This window comes from Choloepus didactylus, chromosome 9 (genome assembly GCF_015220235.1).
Source record: "Choloepus didactylus isolate mChoDid1 chromosome 9, mChoDid1.pri, whole genome shotgun sequence".
NCBI lineage: Eukaryota > Metazoa > Chordata > Mammalia > Pilosa > Megalonychidae > Choloepus > Choloepus didactylus.
Window position 1 is genome coordinate 47,942,121 of NC_051315.1, and position 27,179 is coordinate 47,969,299.

General features: G+C 35.3%; 2 protein-coding genes and 1 pseudogene across 3 annotated transcripts in view; 2 read left to right on the forward strand and 1 right to left on the reverse strand.

The window, feature by feature from the left end:
- MARCHF7 (membrane associated ring-CH-type finger 7) overlaps positions 1-24,391 on the forward strand; it is a 47,277-nt gene extending 22,886 nt beyond the window's left edge. Inside the window, 5 exon segments of the mRNA XM_037848969.1 lie at positions 710-879; positions 15,885-15,994; positions 18,805-18,918; positions 20,493-20,541; positions 23,092-24,391. Coding sequence (XP_037704897.1) covers positions 710-879; positions 15,885-15,994; positions 18,805-18,918; positions 20,493-20,541; positions 23,092-23,150 — 502 coding nt within the window. The 3' untranslated portion in view covers positions 23,151-24,391.
- Positions 3,923-8,747, forward strand: LOC119544476 (annotated as a pseudogene).
- A 45-nt stretch (positions 24,392-24,436) lies between the features above and the next one.
- Positions 24,437-27,179, reverse strand: part of LOC119544000 (CD302 antigen) — a 187,225-nt gene continuing 184,482 nt past the window's right edge. For both annotated transcript variants that reach the window (XM_037848968.1, XM_037848967.1), the window contains one exon: positions 24,437-26,692. In XM_037848968.1, the coding sequence (XP_037704896.1) occupies positions 26,490-26,692 (203 nt within the window). In that variant the 3' untranslated portion in view covers positions 24,437-26,489. The remainder of the gene's footprint in view (positions 26,693-27,179) is intronic.

Here is a 27,179-nt window from a genome sequence, read left to right on the forward strand (position 1 = left end):
ATTTTTGTAAACAGAGGAATAAAATGTGAAAGTCTTTTTGCTAAGCTCATTGAAGAACCCATATAACAAGTTGTATTTCACTAACAGTTCAGCATTCGAGCAGTGGATTTGGTAAACTGATAAGGCAATAGAGATTTTAAAGAAAAATTACTTTGCTTCTTACATAACTATTTTTCTCCATTTAAATTAAGCAGTACATGTTGGCCTATTAAATAGGGGACATTGATTATCTATTAAATTCATTGAAATTGCCGTAAGTTTTTTGAAGAATGAGGAACAAACATAAGTACATTATTCTTATACTTTTGGATCTGAAATAGCCTGGGATATTGCAGAAATTAGAATCTCACAGATACATTAAAATCTCACAGATATTTTTAAATGATTATGAAAAATCTGGAACCTAAACTGATGCCATGGACAAAATTTCTTAAATCATTTGAAGATAAATAATGGGATAGCCTATTTCATTTACCTTTAAAGTATTTACTATGGTTTTTATTCTCATGGAATTTTTTTATGGTGGTTGCTGCTATTTATTATTATTGTTGTTTTTCCTATTTTTTGGTTGTTTGCTTTTTTCCATCCTGAGAGAGAATGAGTAGACATAATAAAAAAGGAGGTATTGTTTCAGATTTTCTGTGACTGGAAATGACCATTCAGGATGAGTTATGATAGCTCTGTTTGGAAAATGTGCCTTCTTTTCCAGCCTCCTTCTAGAGGACTCTGAAGAAGAAGAAGGTGACTTATGTAGAATTTGTCAAATGGCAGCTGCATCATCATCTAACTTGCTAATAGAACCTTGCAAGTGCACAGGAAGTTTGCAGTATGTCCATCAAGAATGTATGAAAAAATGGTTACAGGCCAAAATTAACTCGGGTAAGATTTACCTGTTTGTGTGTTTTATTTTCAGAATTTTTCCAAGAGATGCAGATCTGCATTTTGGTTACAATTTTTTGATTATAACTGATTGATTGTCGAGTTAACTCTTCATCAAAAGTATCATTTATTTTTGAAGTCTCAGCAATGTTTTACCAAGTATGTTAGTCTTGCTTCATAAACTTCTTTTAACCAACAAACTACTTACTTCTTCACACATATATAATGCAGTTATAATCTGTGTTCATTGTTGACCCTTGTATCATGCAGGATCTTTTTATATCATTAAAGAAATGTGCTCACAATTTACCAGTTTTGCAACCTTGAGAAAGATTTATTGTGTTCCTGTTGACTTTTATCAAATTAGGAATAATAGGATTGCTGTAGGTTTCGTTTTTTTCATTGAGTGCTTCTTATGAACCAGGCACACTTCTAGAGATAATGAGGTATAGTGTGACAAACAAGATAGCCAGTACTCCTGCTCTTGTGGTGCTTTGGGTGTTTAGGAAAGACCTTGCTGAGGTGATGACATTTGAATTGAGAGCTGAATGATAAGGAGCTAACTATTCCAGAATGAGGGAGAAGAGCATTCTAACAGGGAACAGCTGTTACAGCTGTAGCTAGTATAGTACGGTTGGAATAACTTAGTTGTGTTTGGGGAACTGAATGATGCACAGTGTGTCTGGAGTATAATTAGTAAGTGAAGGAAAGATTGGAGAGTTTGGCAGAGGGCAGCTCTTACAAGGCTATCGTATACAGCTTAGATTTTAACTTAAGTATGGTGGGAAGCATCTGAAGAGCAGGGTATTAATATGAACTGATTTCTATTTTGGCTGCTCTGTGGAGAATGGATTTTAGGGGGCCAAGAGTGGAAGCTGAGAGATCAATCAGGAATCTGTTGTAGTAGCACTTGTAAGAGATGGTGATGGCTAGGATACAGTGGTTGAATAAGGGAAAAAGAACAATTAAGGAAGCTCATATTTCTTGCTTGAGCAACTAGGTCAGTGGTAGTGCCATTTATTGAAATAAGGAACACTGGGAATGGAACAAGTTTGGGACAAGGAATTGTGTTCTGTTTGGCATGTTATATTTGAACTGACTGCTTATTAAATAGCCATATGAAAATGTCAAGGAGGCAGTTACTAGACAAGCCTGATACTTCAAGACATAGGGTTCAATGTAACAGTTTTGGGAATCATGAGCACATAAGTAAGATTTAAAGCTTTGGGGTTAAATAAGGTCACCCAGGGAAAAAAGTATGTCAAGGAAAGAGACCCAGAACAGAGCCCTGGAGCGCCCAAACACTTAGTGAGTACAGAGGACGAAATTTGAAGAACCGCCTCTACTCAGTTAGGAGGAAAACTAAGAAGATGTACTGTTATGCAAGCCAAAAGAAGAATGTGTTTCAAGGAGGGTTTGATCAACCCTGTAAGGTACTGCTAAAAGGTCAAGTAAGATAAGAACAGAGCTATGACTATTGGATTTGACAGCTTGGATGTCCTTGGTGGTTTCAGTCTAAGTGCAGTGGTGGGGTTATAAGCTTTATTAAACTGGATTGAGGAAAGAAAAGGAAGAAAGACAAAACAAGCATAGACCTCAACAAGCTTTACTGTCAAGGAGATTGGAGAAAAGGGGTAGGAATTGGTGGATTTTATGGGGTTACACGAAGTATTTTTTTTGTTGAGTTTTCAGGTAGGAGATTTGAGGTCATGTTTTTATGTTAACAAGAGATCCAAATTGATGAAAAGGGGAGAGAAAGGAGTTGGGATCCAGAAAACAAGTTGAGGGGTTGGTCTTGGATAGAAAGGATATGTCATCTGCAGAGGGCTGGTGTGGATATGTTTGTCGTTCAGTTTGTAGCTTTGGTGAGAAGATGCATGAATTCCCATATAAGGTTTTCAGCTGCTTAGGGGGCAGGTATCAGAGCTTTGATATGTGGAGAAATAACATACTAAGGCAGATATGGTAGGTGTTCCGGTTTGCTAAAGCTGCTGGAATGCAATATACCAGTAGTGGGTTAGCTTTTAGTTTACAAATTTATGGTTCTAAGGCCATGAAAATGTCCCAATTAAGGCATCAACAGGATGATACCTTCTCTGAAGAAAGCCACTGACATCTGGGGTTCCTTTGTGAGATGATAAGGCACATGGCCGTCATCTGTTGGTCCTTCACTCCCAGGTCTCATTGCTTTCAGCTCCTGGTTCCAGTGACCTCCTCTCTGGGCTTCCATGGGTCCTCTCTTAGCATCTGCAGGGCTTTTCTTTCTAAGCTCACTCTGGGGGTTTTTCTCAGAGCTCTCTGGGCTTTTTCTGTCTTTTATTCTCTTAAAGGACTCCAATAAAGGATTAAGACGCACATTGAATCGGATTTTGTCACATCTCAGTTGAAACAACCTAATCATAAGGTCCCACCCACAGGAATGGATTAAAAGAACATGGCCTTTTTCGGTGTACATAACAGCTTCAAACCAGCACAGTATGATTTTCAGGCAGTATTAGTGTCCCTGAAATCTGTGGCCATGAATGCAGACTTGCATTAGAGTTCAGTGGGGTTGGAATCTTTGCTACACAGATATGATGGGGGTAAAACTGTGGTGACTGTGGAACTTAAAATCAGGAGAGGAAGAAGGGAGTTGATAGTGAAGAGGTGATGGGGGCCATTGTCTCTGGATCTCATTAACGTTGGAAAGAGTTCTAGAGTAGGATAGCCAGAATGATAGAAATCATAGGTACACAGGAGGAGAGGATGCTTAAAATATAGATTTAGAGGTAGTGGAGAATCTCTAGGTCAAAGGTATCACAACCAGAGTGGATGGCTGAGGTGGGGAAAGATAATAAATGCAAGGATGTTGGGAAAGTAAGAATCCAAGTGAATGACCTATGTGGATGTTTGAATGAGCCATGAAATCAGTTGGAAAAGAAAACAGAAAAATGCTAAAAGTCATTAATGAATGAAAGGGGACTTCAGGGTTCGGAAACAGCAGTGGAGGCAGGGAGGGAATCTGCTCCCGTTTCTTCATCCTGAGGTACAAGGGGTTGTGAAAATGGCTGCAGAAGTAGTATCAGTCAGGGACACTGTGGTTTCGGGAATGAAGTTGAAGGGGTCATTAAAAGAAGAGGTTGGTTATTGGAGGAATTTACTTATGTTGGATCATGACTTCAAGAGGGCATAGTAGAGTCGACTAGTAGATTGAGAAAGGTCAGAAATTAGGTTACATTAATAAATGTACATAATTATGTGAGATTGAATGTTAGATAATGATTGTTTGGTGACAGGTAAATAGGTTGTAGAGTACAGTAGTTCAATGTGTTGGAGAAAGATGGGTAACCCATTCGTGCTGGAGAGTGTGGAACTGCTGGGAAACTGTTTCTTCCTACAGCTCCCAGTGGTGTAGTCAAGAGATGAATGATGAACAGTGGCCCTTTGTTGGGGATAGGGGGACTTGTTTTTTTTCTATTTTTTTAAATTTTTTTAATTGAGATTGTTCACATACCATACAATTATCCAAAGATCCAAAGTGTACAATTGCCCACAGTACCATCGTACAGCTGTGCATCCATCACAATTACTTTTTTTTTTTTTTTAATTTTTAGGACATTTTCATTACTTTAGAAAAGAAATAAAGACAAAAAAAGGAAACTCAAGTCCTCCCATATCCCTAACCTCCCCTCCTCCATTATTGACTCATACATTGGTATAGTACATTTGTTACTCTTGATGAAAGAATGTTAAAATACTACTAACTGGAGTATGTAGTTTGCAATAGGTATATTTTTTTCTCTCTATGCCCCTCTATTATTAACTTCTAGTTGTAGTGTCATACATTTGTTCCAGTTCATGAAAGAGATTTTGAATGTTTGTATACTTAATCACGGACATTGCCTACCACAGGATTCACTGTTCTATACATTCCCATCTTTTAACCTCCAACTTCCCTTCTGGTGACATATGTGACTCTGAGCTTACCCTTTTCACGACCTTCACACACCATTCAGCCCTGTTATTCTGGCAACGTGCTACCATCACCTCTGTCCATTTCCAGACACAGAGATAGCATCTGTTCCTCTGGGCTCTCCATCCCTGTACAGAGAAGTCCTCCGGCTCTTTAAGGTCAGTCATCACTAAAAGCCTTTGTCTGCTTGTTGGGGATTTGTAGCTTGTATTGAACAGTCCACGTTTGTTAATTAAAACCCCAGTTGGAGCTGGACTGAGGTATATTCGCTTGTTCAGAGAGTGCTGCTCTCTGTCACAGCAAGGCTTTGCAGTTCAGGCTGCCATTGGGGGAAGGGGACTACTGGCTCGAGTCCACAGTTTCTGCTTGCAGATTCCACACTGCAAACTCAGGCATTCCTCCCAATTTAGGTTGGTGCACGATGTGTGGACAGTCACGGTTGACAACCAGCAGTTATTCCAGATTGTTTACTAGTTGTTCCTTGTTGTTTTAGTAGTTGTTCTAGGGGGACTAACTAAATTCCACTCCTCTCTATGCCACCATCTTTTTCCATCTCTTACTTGTTGTGTTTTTAAGCTCTCTTGAGCCCAAGGCTCTGAATGGGCCATCTCACCTATAACAGTCTTTTCTCTTGGCGGTGGAAGTGTAGTGCTTATCATGCTGCTTTGTTTTTGTTTGTTTGTTTGTTTTTTAATTATTTTTTATTAGGTTGTGGGTTTGTAGAATATTCATGAGTAAAATACAGGATTCACATATATCATCCTACAGACATCTTGCATTGATGTGGAACATCTGCCACAATTTGATAGCACACTTTTATAACTATACTAGTAATTAAAGTCTGTAAATTAACTTAGGATATACACTGTGTAGTATAGTTCCATGGACTTCTTAAAAAATTTTGTATTTTGTTACCATATATATGATCTTAACATTTCCTTTTAATCATATTCAGATACATATTTCAGGGCTGTTAATTCTTAGCATGCTTCTTGACATTTATTAAGGGCCCAGAATGTTAGCTATAACCAAAATGAAGAACTAACTTGACTCACCATCTGATAAACTGGCATTTGGATTGTTAGTGTTGGATAGTCAAGGAAACAGATAATGATACCGTCAGAAAACACAGTTCTAAATAGTCAGGCCCACCTGATCCTGCATCAAACAGAGAAACAAGTCTCTTTGCTGTGGTGAGAAGGTGAGTTTATTGAAGATGCGTCAACAAGGAACTGGAGGAAAAAAAAACTTGCCAAGACCAGATCAGAGTGAGAAGAGTTGTTTGGGTTTTTATAACCCAAAACAAAGAAATGGTCAGAATCCAGAAGAAAGTAGAAGGGGAAAAAAAATAGGAGAGAGAAAGTTGTTTGGTCAGAATTTCCTGTTATCTTTGAAGTACCCCCCTCATTCAGGCTTATTTTTCAAGAAGGTACTGCGTATGAGACCATATGGTTACATCCCTCATATCCTACTGCAGGCAGTGCTGGGAACAGAGAATAAATTTTTTGTTGTTGTTGAGATTAGGGCAACAGCAAGTTATTTTAACAATGGCTTTATTTGGTTACATTAACTCAAGGCTGCTTGAGTGAAGTGATCTTAATAAACAGCTTTTTTTTCTTCTCTATTGGCTATTGAAGACTACTAAGCCCTTTTTCCAGCTAAAGAATTATATTGAGTATTTCCTACTTATCCAGCTATCAATTACACAAGCATACCTCATTTTATTGCACTTCACAGATACTGTATTTTTTACAAATTAAAGATTTGTGGCAACCCTGCATCAAGCAAGTCTGTCAACATTTTCCCAGTAATATGTGCTCACTCATGTCTTTGTGTCACATTTTGGTAATCCTCAGTATATTTCAAGCTGTTTCATTTTTATCATATCTGTTATGGTGATCTGTGGTCAGTGATCTCTGATGTTGCTTTTGTAATTGTTTTGGGATGCCACGAACCAAGCCCATAAAAGATGCAGAACTTAATGATAAATGTGTGTTTTGGCTGCTCCACCAACCAGCTGTCTCCCGCGCCCCACCTCCATCCCTCTCCCGCTCCTCACAACTCCCTATGCCCTGAGATACAATATTGAAATTATGGCATTTAACCCTATACTGGCCTCATTTCTACCTTAAATCAGAAGGTAGACATGACACTTCCTTTTTCAAATGGAAAGCTGCTGAACTGACCACATTATTCTTTAATGAGGACACAGTGCCTGGTCTGTTGGAAAGCAGTTTGTGTAGATTTCTAAGTTCATTCGTTTTCTTCTTAATGGGAAAAATATGTATCCTTTCATTTCCTCAAAGTTTCTGCCCCTTCCCTTGTACAGTTGCAAATGGTTCTTTTTGTAAGAAAGTATCAAAGACAAAAAGAAGGAAGAAATGTTGAAAAAATTTAGAAATGCCATGTTAAAGAGTATCTTCAAGGTTCTTGATTTGGAAAAACTGGGTTTAAATAGTGAACTGGTGACGCCCATCTTGAATTTGTTAACGCATCCAAAGCTCTCCGGCAAAGCCAAAATCCGAAAAACTTCCAGCAAAGGCAACAAAAAGGAACAGAATAGTTCTGAAAGGGTGAGAAAGGCTAAGCAAGCCAAATGTCCTGAAATTGTCAGATGAATCTAGCAGTGATGAAGATGAAAACAAAAACAAAGAAGAGTCTTCAGATGATTAAGATAAAAGAAAGTGAAGAGGAGTTACCAGGTAAGACATCTAAAAGAGAAAAGCCTCAGCAGAAAGCCACTTCTAAAAGTAAAAAATCTGTAAAAAGTGCTTATGTTAAGAAGGTAAATATCAGCACCACCAAGAAGAATCAAAACAGTTCCAAAAAAGAAAGTGAATCTGAGGATAGTTCAGATGATAAACCTTTAATTAAGAAATTGAAGAAAGCTACAGATGAAGAGTTAAAGAAAATAGTTAAGAAATTATTGACCAATGCTAATTTGGAGGAAGTCACAATGAAGTGGATTTGCAAAGAGGTTTATGAAAATTATCCTGTTTATAAGTTGACCAAAAAAAATTCATAAAAACAACTGTTAACGAGCTGATTTCTTGAGATAGAGGTTAGAGACAGATGACTTGTTGCCATGGATTTGAAGATCTGGTTTATACCATTTTATGAGCAAAGAGAATGTATTTATTTCCTTTTCTAAATCCTTGTTAGGCATTGTATTGATAGAACTTACTGCTGATCTTTGGGTCTTAAGTGTTACATAAATTTGAGTTTTCCAATTTAAATTGCATTTTTATGCAGTTTTTAGTTTATAAAATCTTGCATGGCAGTAACTGTTCTTTGCCTTTATAATTGTATTTTCTGTATTGGATTTCTTTATATAAGGTCATAGATTCTTGAACTGTTGTGGCTTTTTTTACTGTGCTTAATATTATCCGCTTATGACATACTTACAATTCAAGTAGAACATAAATGATTATAACCAGCTTCTATACATGCAGCGACTATTGTAGTATTTGGTGTCTGAAATATTTTGAGTATACAACTTCTGTCAGTGTGAAAACTCAGTGGCAATGTATTCAGTGTATTAAACATTTACAAGCCACATCTGTCCAGATGACTAAATCTGAACTTTTCTCCGGCATGTGTATGTCAGATTGTCGGCATGACAGAAGTGAAAGATGTTCTTTTTGTAGTTTTAAAAAGAAATTTATTGTATATAAAGTTTTTTTTTTTATTTCTTTTGTGCAGATCAGTTTTTAAATTCATATAGGTAGGTATCTTTCTAGTTACAAGCTAGGAATTGTCAATGCTCAGCCAGATGTTACAAAAGAAAAGTCAAAATGTAGTGACAGTAATACTGAAGGAATAGATAGTTCTGCTTTGCCTTGAAAGTGTCATCAATTTGTAGTTTTAGTGTTAGCTCTGTAAAAATATCTGTAGATACATTTTTTTTTTTTTTTTTTCCGGTTTTTTTTTTTTTTTTTTTTTTTTTTTTTTTTGTTTGTTTGTTTTTTTTTCATTTTTATTGAGATTGTTCAGATACCATACAATTATCCAAAGATCCAAAGTGTACAATCACTTGCCCCTGGGTACCCTCATACAACTGTGCATCCATCACACTTAATTTTTGTTCAATTATTAGAAACTTTTCATTACTCCAGACAAGAAATAAAGTGAAAGATGAAAAAAGAAAAAAAAAGAAAAGGAAACTCTAATCCTCCCCTATCCCTAACCAACCCCCCTCAATTGTTGACTCCTAGTATTGATATAGTACGTTTGTTACTGTTTATGAAAAAATGTTGAAATACTACTAACTGTAGTATATAGTTTATAATAGGTATATAGTTCTTTCCTATATGCCCCTCTATTATTAACTTCTAATTGTATTGTCATACATTTGTTCTGGTTCATGAAGTGATTTCTAGTATTTGTACAGTTGATCATGGACATTGCCCACCATAAAGAATCAGACAATACCACCAATGTCAAGTGTCTAACATGCCTCTCCTATCCCCCCCTCTTATCTGCATTTACCTTAGTATATCACCTTTGTTACATTAAAGGAAGCATAATACAGTGATTCTATTAGTTACAGTATCTAGTTTATGCTGATTGCATCCCTCCCCCAATGCCTCCCCATTTTTAACACCTTGCAAGGTTGACATTTGCTTGTTCTCCCTCGTAAAAGAACATATTTATACATTTTATCACAATTGTTGAATACTCTAGATTTCACCAAGTTACACAGTCCCAGTCATTATCTTTCCTCCTTTCTTGTGGTGTCTCACGTGCTCCCCATCTTCCTCTCTCAACCGTATTCATAGTTACCTTTGTTCAGTGTACTTACATTGTTGTGCTACCATGTCCCAAAATTGTGTTCCAAACCACACACTCCTGTCTTCTATCACCCTGTAGTGCTCCCTTTAGTATTTCCTGTAGGGCAGGTATCTTGTTCACAAAGTCTCTCATTGTCTGTTTGTCAGAAAATATTTTGAGCTCTCCCTCATATTTGAAGGACAGCTTTGCTGGATACAGGATTCTTGGTTGGTGGTTTTTCTCTTTCAGTATCTTAAACATATCACACCACTTCCTTCTTGCCTCCATGGTTTCTACTGAGAGATCTGCACATAGTCTTATTAAGCTTCCTTTGTATGTAATGGATTGCTTTTCTCTTGCTGCTTTCAGGATTCTCTCTTTGTCTTTGACATTTGATAATCTGATTATTAAGTGTCTTGGCGTAGGCCTACTCATATCTCTTCTGTTTGGAGTACGCTGCACTTCTTGGATCTGTAATTTTATGTCTTTCTTAAGAGATGGGAAATTTTCATTAATTATTTCCTCTATTATTGCTTCTGCCCCCTTTCCCCTCTCTTCTCCTTCTGGGACACCAATGATACGTACATTATTGTACTTTGTTTCATCTTTGAGTTCCCGGAGACGTTGCTCATATTTTTTCATTCTTTTCTCCATCTGCTCCTTTGCGTGTAGGCTTTCAGGTGTTTTGTTCTCCAGTTCCTGAGTGTTTTCTTCTGCCTCTTGAGATCTGCTGTTGTATGTTTCCATTGTGTCTTTCATCTCTTGTGTTGTGCCTTTCATTTCCATAGATTCTACCAGTAGATTTTTTGAACTTTTGATTTCTGCCGTATACATGTCCAGTGCTTCCTTTACAGCCTCTATCTCTTTTGCAATATCTTCTCTAAACTTTTTGAATTGATTTAGCATTAGTTGTTTAAATTCCTGAATCTCAGTTGAAGTGTACGTTTGTTCCTTTGACTGGGCCATAACTTTGTTTTTCTTAGTGTAGGTTGTAATTTTCTGTTGTCTAGGCATGGTTTCCTTGTTTATCCAAATCAGGTTTTCCCAGACCAGAACAGAGGGAAGAAATATTCAGTATCTGGTTTCCCTGCAGGTGTGTCTTAAAAAATTGCTCCACCCTTTGATGCCTCGGGTCACTGTGCTTTTCTGCCCAGCAGGTGACGCCTGTTAGCCTATAATTCTTGACTGGTGTGAGGAGGTGTGGCCGTGTTCCCCCAGGCTCTGGGGTCTGGTTCTGAATGGAAAGGGCCCCACCCCTTTCCTCCTAGAGAAGACAGAGCCCCCAGGTGGAGGTCATTAGCATTTCAATGGTCTCTCTCTGCTTGTGCTGTCTCCGCCCTTCCCCGAGTCACAGCCCTGGAAACTGAAAATGACTGGGGCTTTCTCCACTGAGCCGAAAAAGAAACAGATAGTCCCCTTCAGACCCAGTCCAAGGCAACCCTCCGGCTCTCCCAGGTCAGTCGTCACCCAAAGCCTGTGTCTGTTTTTTGGGGCTGCGTACCTGTAGTGAGCAGTTCACACTCGCTACTTAAAACCCCAGTTGGAGCTCAGCTGAGCTATATTCGCTTGCTGGGACAGAGCTTCTCTCTGGCACCACACGGCTCCGCAGCTCGGGCTATGGGGGAGGGGGTCTCCCGACCTGGTTCCACAGGTTTTACTTACAGATTTTATGCTGTGTTCTCGGGCATTCCTCCCAATTCAGGTTGGTGTATGATGAGTGGATGGTCTCGTTTGTCCCCCCGCAGTTATTCTGGATTATTTACTAGTTGTTTCTGGTTTTTTGTAGTTGTTCCAGGGGAACTGCTTAGCTTCCACTCCTCTCTATGCCGCCATCTTGCCCCTCTCCTGTAGATACATTTTATATTAAGGACAGACCAACATCAAAACAATTTCAAAAACTTAGCAAAGGTTTTATTGTTTGCCTTATAGTAAATGAACTGATTTTTATTAACTTCTTTTGCCCATATAAAATGCTGGTATTTATAGAAAACTGGCCGCCTTCACAATTACGATATAAGTACCAGGTGGAATGTCAAAAGAAGATAATGTGCAGGCAGCAGCAGATTGTTTTTGACAAAGTGTTTCTCAAAAGTGATAACACTTATTTTCACATTAAAGAAATTTGATGTATTTGTGGAATCAGGGCTGCTGGGTTTTAAATTTTGGCCAGTTGGAATTCTAGGTCACCAACTACTCTAGAATGTGACTTATATTATCTTTTATATTGAGTGTCTTTATCAGTTATTTAAGTAATTCGTCTCAATTTTAAAATAAAACATGCGTCTTATGAGAAAATTGGACCTTTGACATATTGAGTTAAAAAAAAATCTCTGCATTGTGGAACAGAAATATGTAAAAATGCTGTACATTGAATGTTAACACATTCTTCGACAGGTTTGGCTTGTTTCCTGATAAAATTACTCAGACATTAGGGAAAAGGGTACTTCATACAAATGAATGGAAGAAGCAACTAAATGAGGCCTCAGAATTGGCCTTCAATTTTAAATATTTAATTTGTTCCTGTAAACCTTGTCAATAAAAATAACAAATCAGGGGGAAAAAAAGTCTAGAAATGATTGACTTAGTGAGTAAGGCATGTAAGAAACTGAGAAAGGTCGAAAGCTAGGCCTCTTGTGCCAAACAGTTAGCCGAGTTGTGAATGCAAAGGGAAAATTCTTGAAATTGAAAGTGCCACTCCAATGAGCACACCAATGATAAGAAAGCAAAACAGCTTCATTGCCGATATGGAGATAGTTTGCTTGGTCTGGATAGAAGATGAACCAGCCATAACATTACCTGAAGCCCAAACCTAATCCAGAGCAAGGCCCTCTCTTCAGTTCTCTGAAGGCTGAGAGAGGTGAAGCAGTTGCAGAAGGAAAGTTTGAAGGTAGCCCTGGTTTGTTCATGAGGTTTAAGGAAGGAAGCCATATCCATAACATAAAAGTGCAAGGTGAAGCAGCAACTGCTGCTATAGGAGATGCAGCAAGTTATCCTCTGCGAACTAGCTAAGATAATTGATGAAGGCAGCTTCACTAAACAACAGATTTTCGATGTAGAAGAAACAGCCTTCTATTGGGAGAAGATGCCATTTAGGACTTTGCTAGCTAGAGAGGAGAAGCCAATGTCTGGCTTCAAAGGACAGGCTGACTCTTGTTGAGGGCTAATGCAACTGGTTACTTTAAGTTGAAGCCAGTGTTCATTTACCGTTCTGAAAATCCTAGGGCCCTTAAGCATTATGTTCGATCTATTTAGCCTGTGCTCTATAAATGAAACAACAAAGGGATGACAGCACATCTGTTTACAACATGGTTTACTGGGTATTTTATGCCCACAGTTGAGACCTGCTGCTCAGAGGAAAAGATTCCTTTCAAACTACTACTGCTCACTGACAATGCATCAGGTCGTCCAAGAGCTCTGATGGAAATGTACAAGATGAATGTTTTTTTCATGCCTGCTAACACATCCATTCTGCAGCCTATGGATCAAGAATTCATTTCAGCTTTCAACTTTTATTATTGAAGAAATACATTTCATAAGGCAATAGCTGCTAAAAACATTGATTCCTCTGCTGGATCTGGGCAAAGTAAGTTCAAAACCTTCTGGAAAGGATTCACCATTTTAGATGCCATAAGAACATTCTTAATTTATGGGAGGAGGTCAAAATATCAACATTAACAGGAATTTGGAAAAAATTGATTCCAATGCTCATGGATGACTGAGGGGTTCGAGACATTAGTGAAGTAATTGCAAATATGGTGGAAATAGCAAAAGAATAAGAAATGGACTTGGAGCCTGAAGATGTGACTGAATTGCTGCAATCTCAACATTTTAACAGATGAGGAATTGTTTCTTAGGGATGAACAAAGAAAGTGGTTTCTTGGGATGGAGAGTCTACTCCTAGTTGAAGATGCTGTGAACATTGTTGAAATGAGAACAGGATTTAGAGTATTACTTAAGTGGATAAAGCAGCGGCAAAGTTTGAGAAGATAAGACTCCAATTCTGAGAGAAGTTTGAGAGTAAAATGCTCTCAAACCGCATCACATGCTACAGAGAAATTTTTGTGAAAGGAAGCATCAATTGTTGGTAATTCATTGTTGTCTGATTTTAAGAAATTGCTCCAGTCACCCCAGCCTTCAAGCGGTCACCACCCTGATCAGTCAGCAGTCATACACATTGAGGCAAGGTCCTCCACCAGTAAAAAGACTCTGAAGGCTTAGGTGATGGTTACTGTATTTCAGCAATAAAGTTTTTAAATTAAGGTATGTATATCATTTTCTCAGACATAATGCTATTGTACGTTTAATACTGTGAACGACTTTTATGTGCACTGGGAAATAAAAATTATGCAACTCACTTTATTGCAGTAGTCTGGAACTGAACCCACATTATCTCTTGAGGTGTGCCTGTTCAGTGAATTTTTAAGAGCACTGGCTTTGGCATTAGACAAGCTTAGATTTGAATATTGGCTCCAACACTTAACTAAGCTATAGGACCTTGAGCAGATTGCTTAACATTGTTTCTCAACCCTGGCCACTGACCAGAACCACCCACTGGAGCTTAAAAATGCAGATGCCTCAGACTCCCTTCTGGGGTCTGGGGTCGGGCCTCAGCTTTGTGAAGCACATATAAGTACTCAATTAAATGTAGGTTAGTAATTTTTATAAAATTATAATAGTTACTTGGTTTGACATCATCAAACGAGTATATAGATCTCAGCAACTGAGCCTCCCTGATAAATTTTCAGAAATATTCTTCATATTTACCAAAAAATCCCTTCTGGTAGAATTTGCTTTCTGTTAAATTAATTTATAGGTTATTAACATCAGTTAAATATGAACTCCTTAACTACAGGATGTACAGTGATGAACAAAACATGCCTAGTACAAATTTAGGCAAATGTATGAATGAGTTTGGGGTATAATAGAAAGCACCCTGGATTAAGGAATGTAGGAAGAAGTGGTTGCTCCCAGCTGTCTATGGCCCTTTTGAATGACTTTTGGTAATTCACTTATTCCATGCAAGACAAAAATGAAGCCCAGAGATGTACTGAATCATCTAAGGGCCATTCTGTCTCCATATTTTATGATCATCCTATTTTTCCTGTTTCTGATTCAGGAAATAATTTTAGTAAGTGTTCAATAAGATAAATAAAGCCTTTTAAATGTCTTTCACATCCTTTATATTTTTGTTAGATCATAAGATATAGACATCCTGAATTGAAAATACTCCAGATGTATTTTAATTCCAACATCTTCATGTATGCTAAACTCCTTAAAAAAAAAAAAATCCAACAGTAAAGAAAACTGGGTTTTATGTATATACTTGAAATAGAGTGAAAAACTTATGTAATTTGATAGGAACAGCACATTTTGAGATAAGTATAGGCCCATACTTCTTCACATTGGCACTCATTTTTCAGTTATTTTCTTAGATAAGCACATGAATTACTATTGCTGACTTGGGCTTTAGGTCAGATTTTACTTTTAAAAAAATTGTTATTAAATAATAATAGTTCTATGAGTCTGTGAGCCCCTTGAAGACAGGCAGTACTACCAATCTTTTCTGAATTTTAGAAGCTCTAGGAATGCTTGGCGTATAACAAGCATTCAAGAAATTTGGTTGAATTGAATTTAGTTGCTACACTCTTGTATAATATACTCTAATTTTTAGAACATTTTTCAGTTAGAATATCTAAAAATAAACAGGGAAAGACAAAAGGTGGTGGTGGTGGTGGGGGTTACATGTTCAATTAGACAAGACTACTGCCTATTAAATTGGAGCCAGAAGTCAAATGTTGAATGCATATGGGACACAAGGAGGTATGCTGAGTGGACACACATTCCTTAGACCCTCAAAAGTCTTAGGTATATTGTTAATATTATAGATGCTGGCTTGGTTATGTGGCACTAGTTGTTTGAGATGGTCCATCATCAAACATTTTGTTTTCATGGCATCATGCCAAGGTATTTAAGGAAGTAGGAAGCACAGGTGCCATTCCAATTTTGATGTCACCTCCCCATAATCAAGGATGTATGAGTGCCTAGGAGGAAAGAAACAAGAGATAATGAAATAATATGTGGAGACATCAGTGCCAAAGATTGACATGCACGTTGGGTGTTAAGGATTGCTTATTTTAGGAGTCATTGTTGGTTTATGTCAGTGATGCTGTTTTTCTTTTTTTAATCAGTAAGATTTTCTATATTCTAAGCTTCAAACTTACAAGGAAAACTGTTTCATAAAGACACAGTAAAATAAACTTCACTTGTAATTTACTTTTATCAGGTTCTTCATTAGAGGCTGTAACCACCTGTGAACTCTGTAAAGAAAAGTTGCAGCTTAACCTGGAGGATTTTGATATTCATGAACTACATAGAGCTCATGCAAATGAACAAGTTAGTATATTTTGCCTAATTTGGTAAGTGTCTGCTGTATGCTTAAAGGACAGCTCTTGAAGAAAAGATTAAATCGTGGTCAGAAACTCTGCATTAAAATAATAGTGATGATATTCTTAACATTGTTGCTGAGTACAGGGTGATCATTTCTCTTTATTCTTCCGTTAAATTTTTGTAAGTGAATGACAAATAATCAAGTTAGATGTTCTGACTAAATCTGAATTTAATAATAGCTTGCAAAAATGGTCCCAGAATAGGCATGCTAACCTTATTTCCTCAGAGCTGCCTCAGTTCTGAATGCTTCTGAGTGCTGGGAAGGTAACTGAACTACTAAACCCTGGATCTGCTTACTGTATTAGTATTTTTATATAGAAATAACTTTTTATGTTGTTTTCCCTGCTCATGTGACCCATGTTTTCCCTAGTATCCTGTTTCCCTTCATTCTCCCCATTCCTGCCCCATGCTTCATAAAATATGTTGAACACATGCACCTTACAAAATTTCCATTATTTGAAGTTGCCATTGCTTTTCTTTCCTTCAGCATTTGTATCCCTGCAGTCAGCCATTGTTTATATTGATGAATAATGTCACGGTTTCTTTATAATAATATTAAATTTTCAGTGTTTTCCTCTCAGATCTCAAATAAACAATAAATATATCTTATTATTATATTAATAACTCCTACCCCTCTCCCCTAATTGGTTTGAGCATTGATTTTTTTTATTTTTTATTGCAGTAGCGTATATGTAACAGAGTGTGCCATTTTAACCATTTCTAAGTATGTAGTGATGTGCTACCTTCACCATCATCTATTACCCAAACTTCTTCATCATCCCAAACATCATTGGTTTTTTTTTCCTGGGAGGGCTAAAATGTTTTTTAATTTTTGTTAGAAAGAAGGACTTGATGTTTTCCTTTTTTTCCCCTCCAGATGGAAAGTTCTGAAAAAAGATTTTAAAGGATATTATGAGGGGGACTGTAGAGTTATTGTTAGCATATTAAAAAAAAAAAAAAAAGATTCAGTGAGGAGGATGCATGGAATGCTTAAGAAATACTTTTTAAATGAAGGGGCACTGGACACCCTTTACTGCTTTTTTTAATCCCCCCAAAAGAAAACCGCATACCCATTAAGCAGTTACTCTCCATTCTCTCCTTTCTCCCGCCCCTGGCATCTAACAGTCTCTGTTTTGTCTATGGATTTGCCTATTCTGAGTATTTCATATAAATGAAATCATATAATAAATGATTTCATATGTATGAATATGATTTCATATATATATGAATATATGATTTTATATATATATTAGTGTGTCCACTAGTCATATATTTCAAATATATTTGTGGACACACTTTACTTTTAAAATGTGGGAGTAATGGATACCCTTTGAAAATCTGATAAAAGCTATGGACCCTTCTTAAACTATGTATATAGACACACATTCTGTATTTAATTTAAGGGATTCACAGATCCCTTGAAAATAATCTTTAGGTCTTAATAATCATTGATATATAGAAACATTAGGCAATTGATGTAGCACAGCTGCTACTCTTAATACCAATTATTGTTTCTAAGTTGTCCAAAAAGAAAATCACTTTCAGCAAGGATTTATCTTACTGCGGACAGCTGCAGGCAGTATTTTAAAGAGTGAGAGAAATTGTATGGAATATTTTTTTGTCTTCTCAAATGAGTAGATTTCAGAAGCATTGTTTTCTTCTGCTGTTCTTCCTTCTGTAGATGCTCCGTTTTGGTCTCTTAAAGTTGGTTCTTTGGTTTTTCAGCTTAGCCAGGAATGATTTTATTGTCCTCCCAGCATTTTAATGATCACAATCTTAAATAATTTAAAAGTGTTAAGAAACATTAAGTGGTGGAGTCATTGAAAGAAAACCAGTGACACCCTTGATTCCACTTCCTGGCATTAATTTGTTTGTTCTGTGTGAATCATAAATTCCAGTGGCCTGACAGCTGTCAACTTTCGGAGATACGATTTCCTTTTAAGTTAAAAATAAGTATAATAACCATTAAGTGGTATTTCATTAAATCAGTTTTGTAAAAGAAACTTTGAATAGATGAACCTTCACATTGCTTAAATACTCAGTAAAACCAGTTATTTGCTGAAGTTGATAATAAAAAGGTATAATTTTTATTTCAGATGAGTTAATTACCCAAAAAAGGTACAGTTTATAGATATAGTTCTTGATGTGGAAAAATCCCGATTTTTAAAATAACATTATAGTCATGATTTTTATTCTAGCTTCAAAACAACAGCAATTTTGAACAAAAATTCGGTTTTTAAAAACTACAGATTTCTGTGTGAATGATGAGGAACTGTTATTTTATGACGTTTATTCATGTTTGCATTTACCTTATTTAAATGCTACAGGATTTAAGTTAATTGAATTACTCAAACACTTGATATCAGATTAGGTTTTAAGTCGTTATTGATTCAGCAATAAATGAAATAATTTGCATAATGAAATCTCTTATGAGCTTTATAAAATATCAGAGCATTTATTCTACCACCAAATGATTTAAAAGTCCCATTTTTATATACATAACTAAGTAAAGGAAGACTACTTGAGAATAGCGGCTATTCATACCTATTTGGACTCATTACATTAGTAACATTTTAATGAAATGATAAAGGGCAACTCTTTATTTCCAGTGTTAATAGATGGCAAAGTACCCCTTACTAGAAACCGGATATGAGTATATTTCCTCTTTGTCATTACACTAGAGATACCAATCTTGATTGTACTAATTTTTCTTTCTCCATGTTTTTCCTTTTCTCTTGTTTGCCTGCCTACTGAAGGCTGAATATGAGTTTATCAGCTCTGGTCTCTACTTAGTTGTGTTACTGCACTTGTGTGAACAAAGCTTTTCTGATATGATGGGGAATACAAGTGAACCAAGCACACGTGTCCGAGTAAGTAATATTGGATTGGGGAAAAGGGAGGATGTAATGCAGCAACTGTTTGTTTGCCTTGGAAAGCAGACTGTTTTATATGTTTACATTCTATTTCCTTTGGGGTCTCTTTAAAATGTTTCTTAAAAATAAAGATATTGTAGATTTAGTAGAAAGTGTGTCTTCCTTACTTCCACAACAAGCAGCCTGAATTCTCTTCTGAAGCTGTTTTAGAGAATGAAAAAATAATTTTCTAGCTCTTGAATGTATTTCAATGGAAAATAGAAGCAGAGTTGAAAACACCAAAAGAAAAAATTTTAAAACAAAAATAAATAAAACCTCAGTACTCTTTAACTTAGAAACCTAAAAATGAACACCAAAAGCCAAAAGTTTATGGGAATTAACTTCAGGTTTTTTGTTAATAACCTGTAAAGGATTACCAGTGTATATATCTTTCAAGTTTTCATATTATGAATGACTTAAGGTATGGGCTCTTTGATGTTTAATTATGTACATTATTGGTCTTAATACACCATTTTGGCTACCTACTTGTTAGGTTTTTATCAGTAAATGATGCTGTCTGCCCCAGTGTGCCAGAGGAAACCTTATACTTTTGCTGTCTTGGCCATTTTGTGTAGCAGACATTAGAGTTGATGTATGTCCTTATAACACTGTGAACACTTCTTATCTTGAAATGTGTTAATATCTTTCAGACTAATTTTTATATAAATCTTCACATTGGTTATATAAATTTGGTAGCATTTATGGTGATGTAATGTTTTTTATTTTGGAAATTATCAAATAACTACAATTCAAATGCTGCATACTACATTTGTACTACATATAATTTGGTAAAACTTTTTTCTGTATATGATCATCATGTGGACATTATTTTTTTGAGCTAGTTGCAAATTACTTTTTGTCATGTAAGAGAAGAGAGAATGAACTCTCAACTCAGAATTTGACCAAGGATTTCTTGACTTCTAAGTATTTAGAAATCATGAACCCCTAAATTTAGTTAATGCCATAAAATATTTTAAAAACAGAAGACAAAAATATGTCTTATCTATTCCAAATGAATAAAGCATATATAAGATCTGTTGAATTTGTGCCTTTGTAAAAGGTACAGATAGGTAACTCTTGAAACTGAAGTCATTCTTTGTATGGAATTAAATGTAATACTTCTAGAGCTATCAAATTTAGGCAGGAAAAAGATTATGTCTTGGTTGTTTTTGTTTCTTTTTAAAAATCTGAATTCATATGAATCCAATTGCACAGATTTTTTTCCTCCATTTTATAATTTTTTGAAGTGGTATGCTTATGCAAACAGATAAAATACCATTGGGTAAAATTATTTTATTGTATTTGTTCCCAATTTCAAGAAACTATTATGTGATTTAAAATGATTATATAAAACATTCAAAAAAAATAATACCCTTACGCTTGTAATTTTTTCTGTGGGGAGAAAGACTCCTCATTAAAGACTTAAAATGATGTTTGACTTTTAAAATAGAAATGAATCTCCTATGCTGATTCTCTCTTTAGATCCATTTGCAACATTTAAACTACTGTATTTCTTTCTGCATTGTTTCTAGTTTATTAACCTTGCAAGAACTCTTCAGGCACATATGGAAGATCTCGAAAGTAGGTGGAATTTCCCCTTCCCAGACTTGTTAAATTTACTTTTGCAAATTAAACCCACAGAGCAAAATATAGATATAATTAGAGCTTGCTTTATATGTTGGATAACAGCAAAATGATTGATTTCAGAAATCTGGGTCGGGCAACTCACATTAGATTTTTAAAAGGATATTTATTTTAAGGTAAGAAAAAGATGTAATTTTTGCCAAATCTTTTTAAGTTGCTGTGAAAGTTAATATTTTACTTTTATTTAAAATAAAAATTCATTTTTGATCACCTCCATGTTAGCATTTGTAATCAAAAAGAAATAAGTTTAACCACTTATCAAACCACACTTCTTTAATCTAAAGTTTTTTGTTGCTTTTGGTAAGAAATTTTTTCCTCATTCTGCTTTGTTAGATAATAAAGATTTCCACTGGGCTTATGTACAATTCTGAGAAAACGAGAGAAAGAGTCCTCATTCTTAGTCCATAACAGAAGCCACAGTATTTTGTGTTTTTTGTTTTTGTTCTGCTCCTTGTTTGGGTCCCCATGGACCTCTCATAGGCTGTTACCTCTGCCAGCATCTCCGATCTCTTATGGTCAGGCTCCCTAGCATTAGTACTCTCCCTGGCCTTCCATGCAAGCAACTTTAATGCCCAAATCTCTTCAGGCACCTGCATAGCCTACCCTCTTCGCAAGGTCCTTCAACCTTCAGGGTGCTTCATACTTTGTGGGCACACACATTGCTGGTATGGAACTCTTCTGTGAATTCAAGATTACCACATCCATCCTCTGCCAACTTTACTTTTTATTTGATGCACCAGTCTCCCCATGATCAGATCCCAGTATACTGTCTGAAGTATTTTTAAATACACATTTTACTTGTGATTTCTCTAATTTCTGTAATCACCGTCACAATACTTGGAGTGTTCTCTCCATCTGTAAGCATAACATTGTTTATCTGTAGAGAAAGCACAGCATCTTTTGAAGTAGGGTTGAGAAGGACTTAATACTCATAAGAATGTTGAATAATTCTTTGAATTGTGTAAAACATACATTTTTACCATTAAAGCTTAACCATTTTTTAATTTAAAGGGGATTTGAGGTACAGTCAACACATTCTCAGCTTTAATTAGTATATGTGAAAATGATAATATAAACCAGTCAGTGGGAATTCCTTTATAATGTTTCTTACCTTCTTAGTTCAGATCTCTTATTGGTTAATATAAAAGTCTTTTTTAAAAATTATTTTTAGCTTATGCTAAATAAGCTAAATGATAGTAATTTGATCAGAGTACCTTTCCCAGATTCCTTACGTTTTTTGAAAGCTAACATTCTCATTTAGGATTTAGTTTCCTAAACAATAGTAATGCCTGTTCTCAACATGAAAAGCAAGGTGAAACTATACCCAAATATAGATCTGAGAGTGAATGGGGGAAAATAGGTTCTACTGAATTTTCTCTCCCATGGGATTAGTCATATAGAAAACATGAGAAGTTCCCTGAAAAGCTATTTTTAGTTCAGTGTTTCTCCCAGGTATATCATACAACTTAACCATAGATCTAATCTATTAGCTAGGTACATGTTTGATATTTTATTTAAAGGAGTTTTAAGAATTCTGCAAGTAGTGAATAGACTTCGAAATAAGGAGACAATAGTTTCTGTAAGTTTCATCTGTAATTTTGCATAACTTTCTTGTGGTTTAAGTTGGTTCCATTTGCTGGGTGCTGTTAAATTGACCAGTATTAATACAAGAAGAATGTATATTAAACTTTTTCGTCCTTAATAATAGGGGATATGCTTATTAGTTCATTTTGATGCGCTTGCATTTTCCTTCAAATATAAAGTTTATGGAATAAATAATTTTATACTTACTACGTCTTTTCTAAAGACATTCTAGGAAGCTTTTTATCAACTCTCAAGGGCCACTAATGATGATTCTTTAAGAAACTGAGGTTAGAAATGTTGCATAAGTGATAAGTTTGACAGTGCAGATAAAAAGGTAATCTCAAGAGCTTTTTAGCTGATCCAGTTTTTTTACTTAAGGCTGTCTGTGTATAAAGCTATTTTGACTTAGTAAGTGGAACCTGTTTTGGCATTTTATAGACATACCTTTGGTTTGAATTACAAGAATGCCCGTAACCTATTTTTCTATGTATATTTTTTTCCATTCTCATCAGATGCATCAATCATGCAGTGGTAATAAGTCAGATTCTACTCAGGTGTGAGAGCACTTGCCTTAAATTCACTCTTTGGCATGTTTATCATTAGCTACTCTGGACCCATATTGATTTCAGAAACGTTTTAAAAGACACCTTTGAACCCCATTCTAAACATTTTCATTTTTATAAAAATTATATGACATTACAAAAAGATGTGAGGGTAATGCAGATGGGCATCACCCACAGTCAAACCACCATAACCCTCTCATGATAAGTTATCACTTTGACCAAACAGTATACTAAATTGGGATTTTTATTTTAAAGTCATTGCTGTTCTGGCTTCATATTTACAGCTCCCATTCTCATCCCCCTTAAAATCATTCTTGATCATCCTGTTTTCTTTCAACAGCTTCAGAGGATGATTCCGAAGAAGAGGAAGACCATAATGGAACATTTGATATTGCCTAACTTCATATAAGACAAATGGATTTTCTGTGAACAAGTGTTTATTAAAATTGGCAAATAAGTATCAGTTATGTGGGGGAATGTCTACTGAATACATTGACGATTCATATATATAATGAATATATATATACAAATGTATATATGTATATATATATTCATTCTCAAGTGTTATTGAATAAAATTCTTCTGGACCTATTAACATGGTCAGTGAATCTGATGTTTATAAACTAGTAATGAAAAGTATTTTTCTTTTGGTTGATTGGCAGGTGTTACCCTTGTTTTAAATAAGCAATGTCCATCGCCAACCCTTTGTGCTCTGATTACTGTAGTCATATTTACAAAAACCACAAAAAAAGTTTGCATTTTACTCTGCTAATGAAAAAAAGTGGGACAAAATGTGCTTTCACAATAAAATGCCAGATGGCGTCTGATTATTTTTCCTTTTAAAATGCCTTAAGTTGCAGTCTCATTTTGATAATCATTTGTTTCCAGTGTTTAAAAAAGATGAGTGGGGAGAAGGTTCTGAAGAGTATTTAAGTTTCCAAATTTAATTTGAATTCTGAATTCACTTAGCAAAATCTAATTTTTAAAAAAGTATATAAATACAAAATGAATGGATGATTTTTTTAATTGATTTGCAAAATGCAGATTATATTTGATAGGACATAGGATGTAGATATTTCTTTTAGGAATATTACAGGTGTAAATTCTTTCAGAATTGCCAAAATGTCATTTGTTAAAAAAATTATTGAAATCTCAAAGGAATGTATTTTCAAACCCCACATTCAAAGTTTAAAACACTGGTTTTCAATGTGTTTTTTAGTGTTGTCACTTTGTAGATAAAAAAATATATAAATAACTTGTTTCAATCCTGTTGTTTTTACCTGTTTCTTGATAATTCTGAGCATTTATTTGATAACTTAATACTAATATTTTTCACTACCTTTGGAGAACAAATGAACATTAACCTACTCACTACGAATAGGTTTCCAGTGTGGTCATGATTTCTGTATTATTTCCATGACACTATATTTTTCCTCTGTCAACACTCTTAAGAGACACTTAAAAACACCATCAGGTGGTTTCAGGTTTAAGTCTATGTCTATGTCATGACAAACTACTTTTTCAGAACCTAAAACAAAACCATGTATTAACACAAATATGAATGAAAAGGTTGCCAACTCCTAGTCTGTCAGCCTTATGTAAAACCTTGGCTCAAAATAAAGTGCATACTGATTGATTTATGCTAGTTTGAAATGTTTCCTTTTAAACTGTTGCTCAAAAAAGACTTCAAACCGAATAACCAAGACCTTTATTAAAATTTCAAAGTCCCATTTCATACAAAAATACTGATGTTTCTAAAACATATCTGCTCACCTGTTTTCTGTTACTCTTGCATTGCCTTTCTTAAAACAAAAATATACAACTTAAGAATACCAATTTTAATATCAATTCTGAAGTGACTTAGGAATGTTCTGAATTTGAAACATTTATACTTTTAATAGAATTCAGTGTCTTCAGTTAAACCCCCCTCCAAATTTTTAACTTTTAATTAAATGGTAGAATATATTCAGTTGTACATATTTGATTATATATAGTTTTCATGTATTAAATGCTACATGACAGTTCAATAGACAGTTACCTGAACATTATAGTATTCTTATAATTCCTTTATACCACTTAGTATTTAAATATTATCATTAGATTCTGATATACAGTGTAAATGTGAACTCAGAAGAGGGAATGAGGGAAAAGTCTTTCATTAGTTATTTTAAACATCAAACAAAAATAGAAACCATAACACTTCTCAGCACAAAAGATGAAAATTCTGGAGACAGTGTAATGTTATCTTCTAGATACCTTCTCAACATATGAACTGTATTATTGTTACCTAGAACCAAGATAGTCAAGAAAGCAATTTCTGTATACTGAATGTAAGCAAGCCTGCCCATGTTCTTGTCAATACAGACTTAAATGATCAAATATTTGTTGCCATTGAGTTAGATGCATGGGCCTATTTACAGATACTCTAATATATATTAAGACTTAACCTTTCATCACTAGGGGCCTCTAGACCTGCTTTTTAAAATGAAAAATTTTCAGTTTATTAAAACAGCTATTCTTGAGTACCATTTCTACCAGAATATTTAATTTTAATTAGTTACATGTGGCTAGTGGTGACTGTGTTGGGCACTGTAGTTCTGGAGATTTTTAGTTGATCCAGGAAAAGTTTACTGTAGTGGTTAAGATTGGTCTTAGTCCTTGAAGGACTGGTAAAATTTGGATAGGAAAAGCAGGATGGCACTGTAGGCGAATGTTCAATATAAGTAGCACTGGTAATAGCTCATCGACGATAAAAGCATATCTCAATCCTACATAAAATCTGAGAAATTTCAAGCTTTTTAAGAGCATACTTGTGTTTGTTGTTCATGTAACATGGCTAGTATGACACTGTTTTTTTTTGCCATAGAGCAACACAGTATAGTCGTTTGTTATCACTTCCTAGTTATTCAGTCATTAACAAGTGCCATTAATTGGGATGAGGCGTTTTTTGTTTTTTTTGTTTTTTTTGTTTTTGATACAAAGTGGCCTGAGACCAGCTTGTCAAGTTAGAGACATGATTGTGTATCTCCCATAAGAAAATTTAATCCCCATATATAAATGGGGTGGGAGTTGTTTGAGAATACTTTCCTTCAGTTTTCAAACTTCTAAATATTGTATATATTATTTTCTTTGCAGCATGTTGTCTTTGTTGTCTAACGTTTTTGAGCTGTAAAGAATGCTAAGGAAAATCACTCATTTTCATCTTATTTTCATTTTTCTACCTCCCAAATGACGTTTCACCTTTGTCTTAAAATGTACTGTGAATTGTGCTGAAAACTTAGGGTATCACTACTACAGTAGTGCTTGCGGTGCTATTCTTCAGTCTTTGCTGACACAGTTCTAGAAGTTTATAAATGAATGGGAAGCGTGAGATACCTTGGATAGAAAAACATGTGGTGGCAGCAGAAAATTCCCTAAGGAGACAGTAGTGTTAATGCTCACTGCCAGTCTCTTTCATGTCTTCCTGGACACTGCTGAAATTTTAATAATTTATGAACAGTGCTAAATACCTGTTGTGGTCCAAAATGGTATCTAAAATTAATGAGATTGTTTTCATAATGAACTTGATGTCAATTTTTCTCACAATCATTACATGGGGAAAAAAAGAATGGTACTGAAATAACAGAATTTACGATAAAAATTATAATTTTCAACTTTAAGTTGCATAGTAAAATCTTGCATAGGAATCACTTGTCAAGGAAATCATACTTTGGGTATCAATCTGAGAGTATCAAAAATTTAGTCAAATTGAACAGCATATTCATTTTCTTCTGCAACTACCAAGACACAGTCGTCATTATAAGGTGACTGAGGTGCAGCTGAAAAAACTGTGGTGAAGCCAGAATCTGCACTTCTTTTGTACAGGAACCAAATCACTGCTCCCAAAACTGTCAAAATTAAAGTACTAGCGATCACCAAAGCTGATATTAAAATGTGGTTGTCTGAAAAAGAAAAGACAACATATGGGAGAATAAGGCTACACACAAATTTTAAGTACTACAGTTTGCGGAGCACAGCATAGTTTCATCATATACTATTTCTTTATACTGAGAATTTTCCACACTGATGAGAAAAACAAATCGAAGTTATACATTAACTATTAAGATTTATATTTCATAGCTTATAAAACAGACTTCAAAACTTCAAGTAAATTTTTGCAATTCTCCCATTCATTGCATCCTAAAATGGAAATTACCTTTAGCCAGGCACTCCACAAATCTATTATTCTTCCTTACCATGTTACTTGTTCAACTTTGTAATCTTTTCGTAAGATTTTAGATTAAGAAGTTAATAAATGTGTAGAAGTTATGAGGAAGAAAACACTTTTTTTTAAATTGGAGAAATAATTTACAGAAGAAACATGCAGACAAACACAAGGTTCCCTAAGACCCCTTATTATTAATATGTTACATTAGTTTGGTACATCTG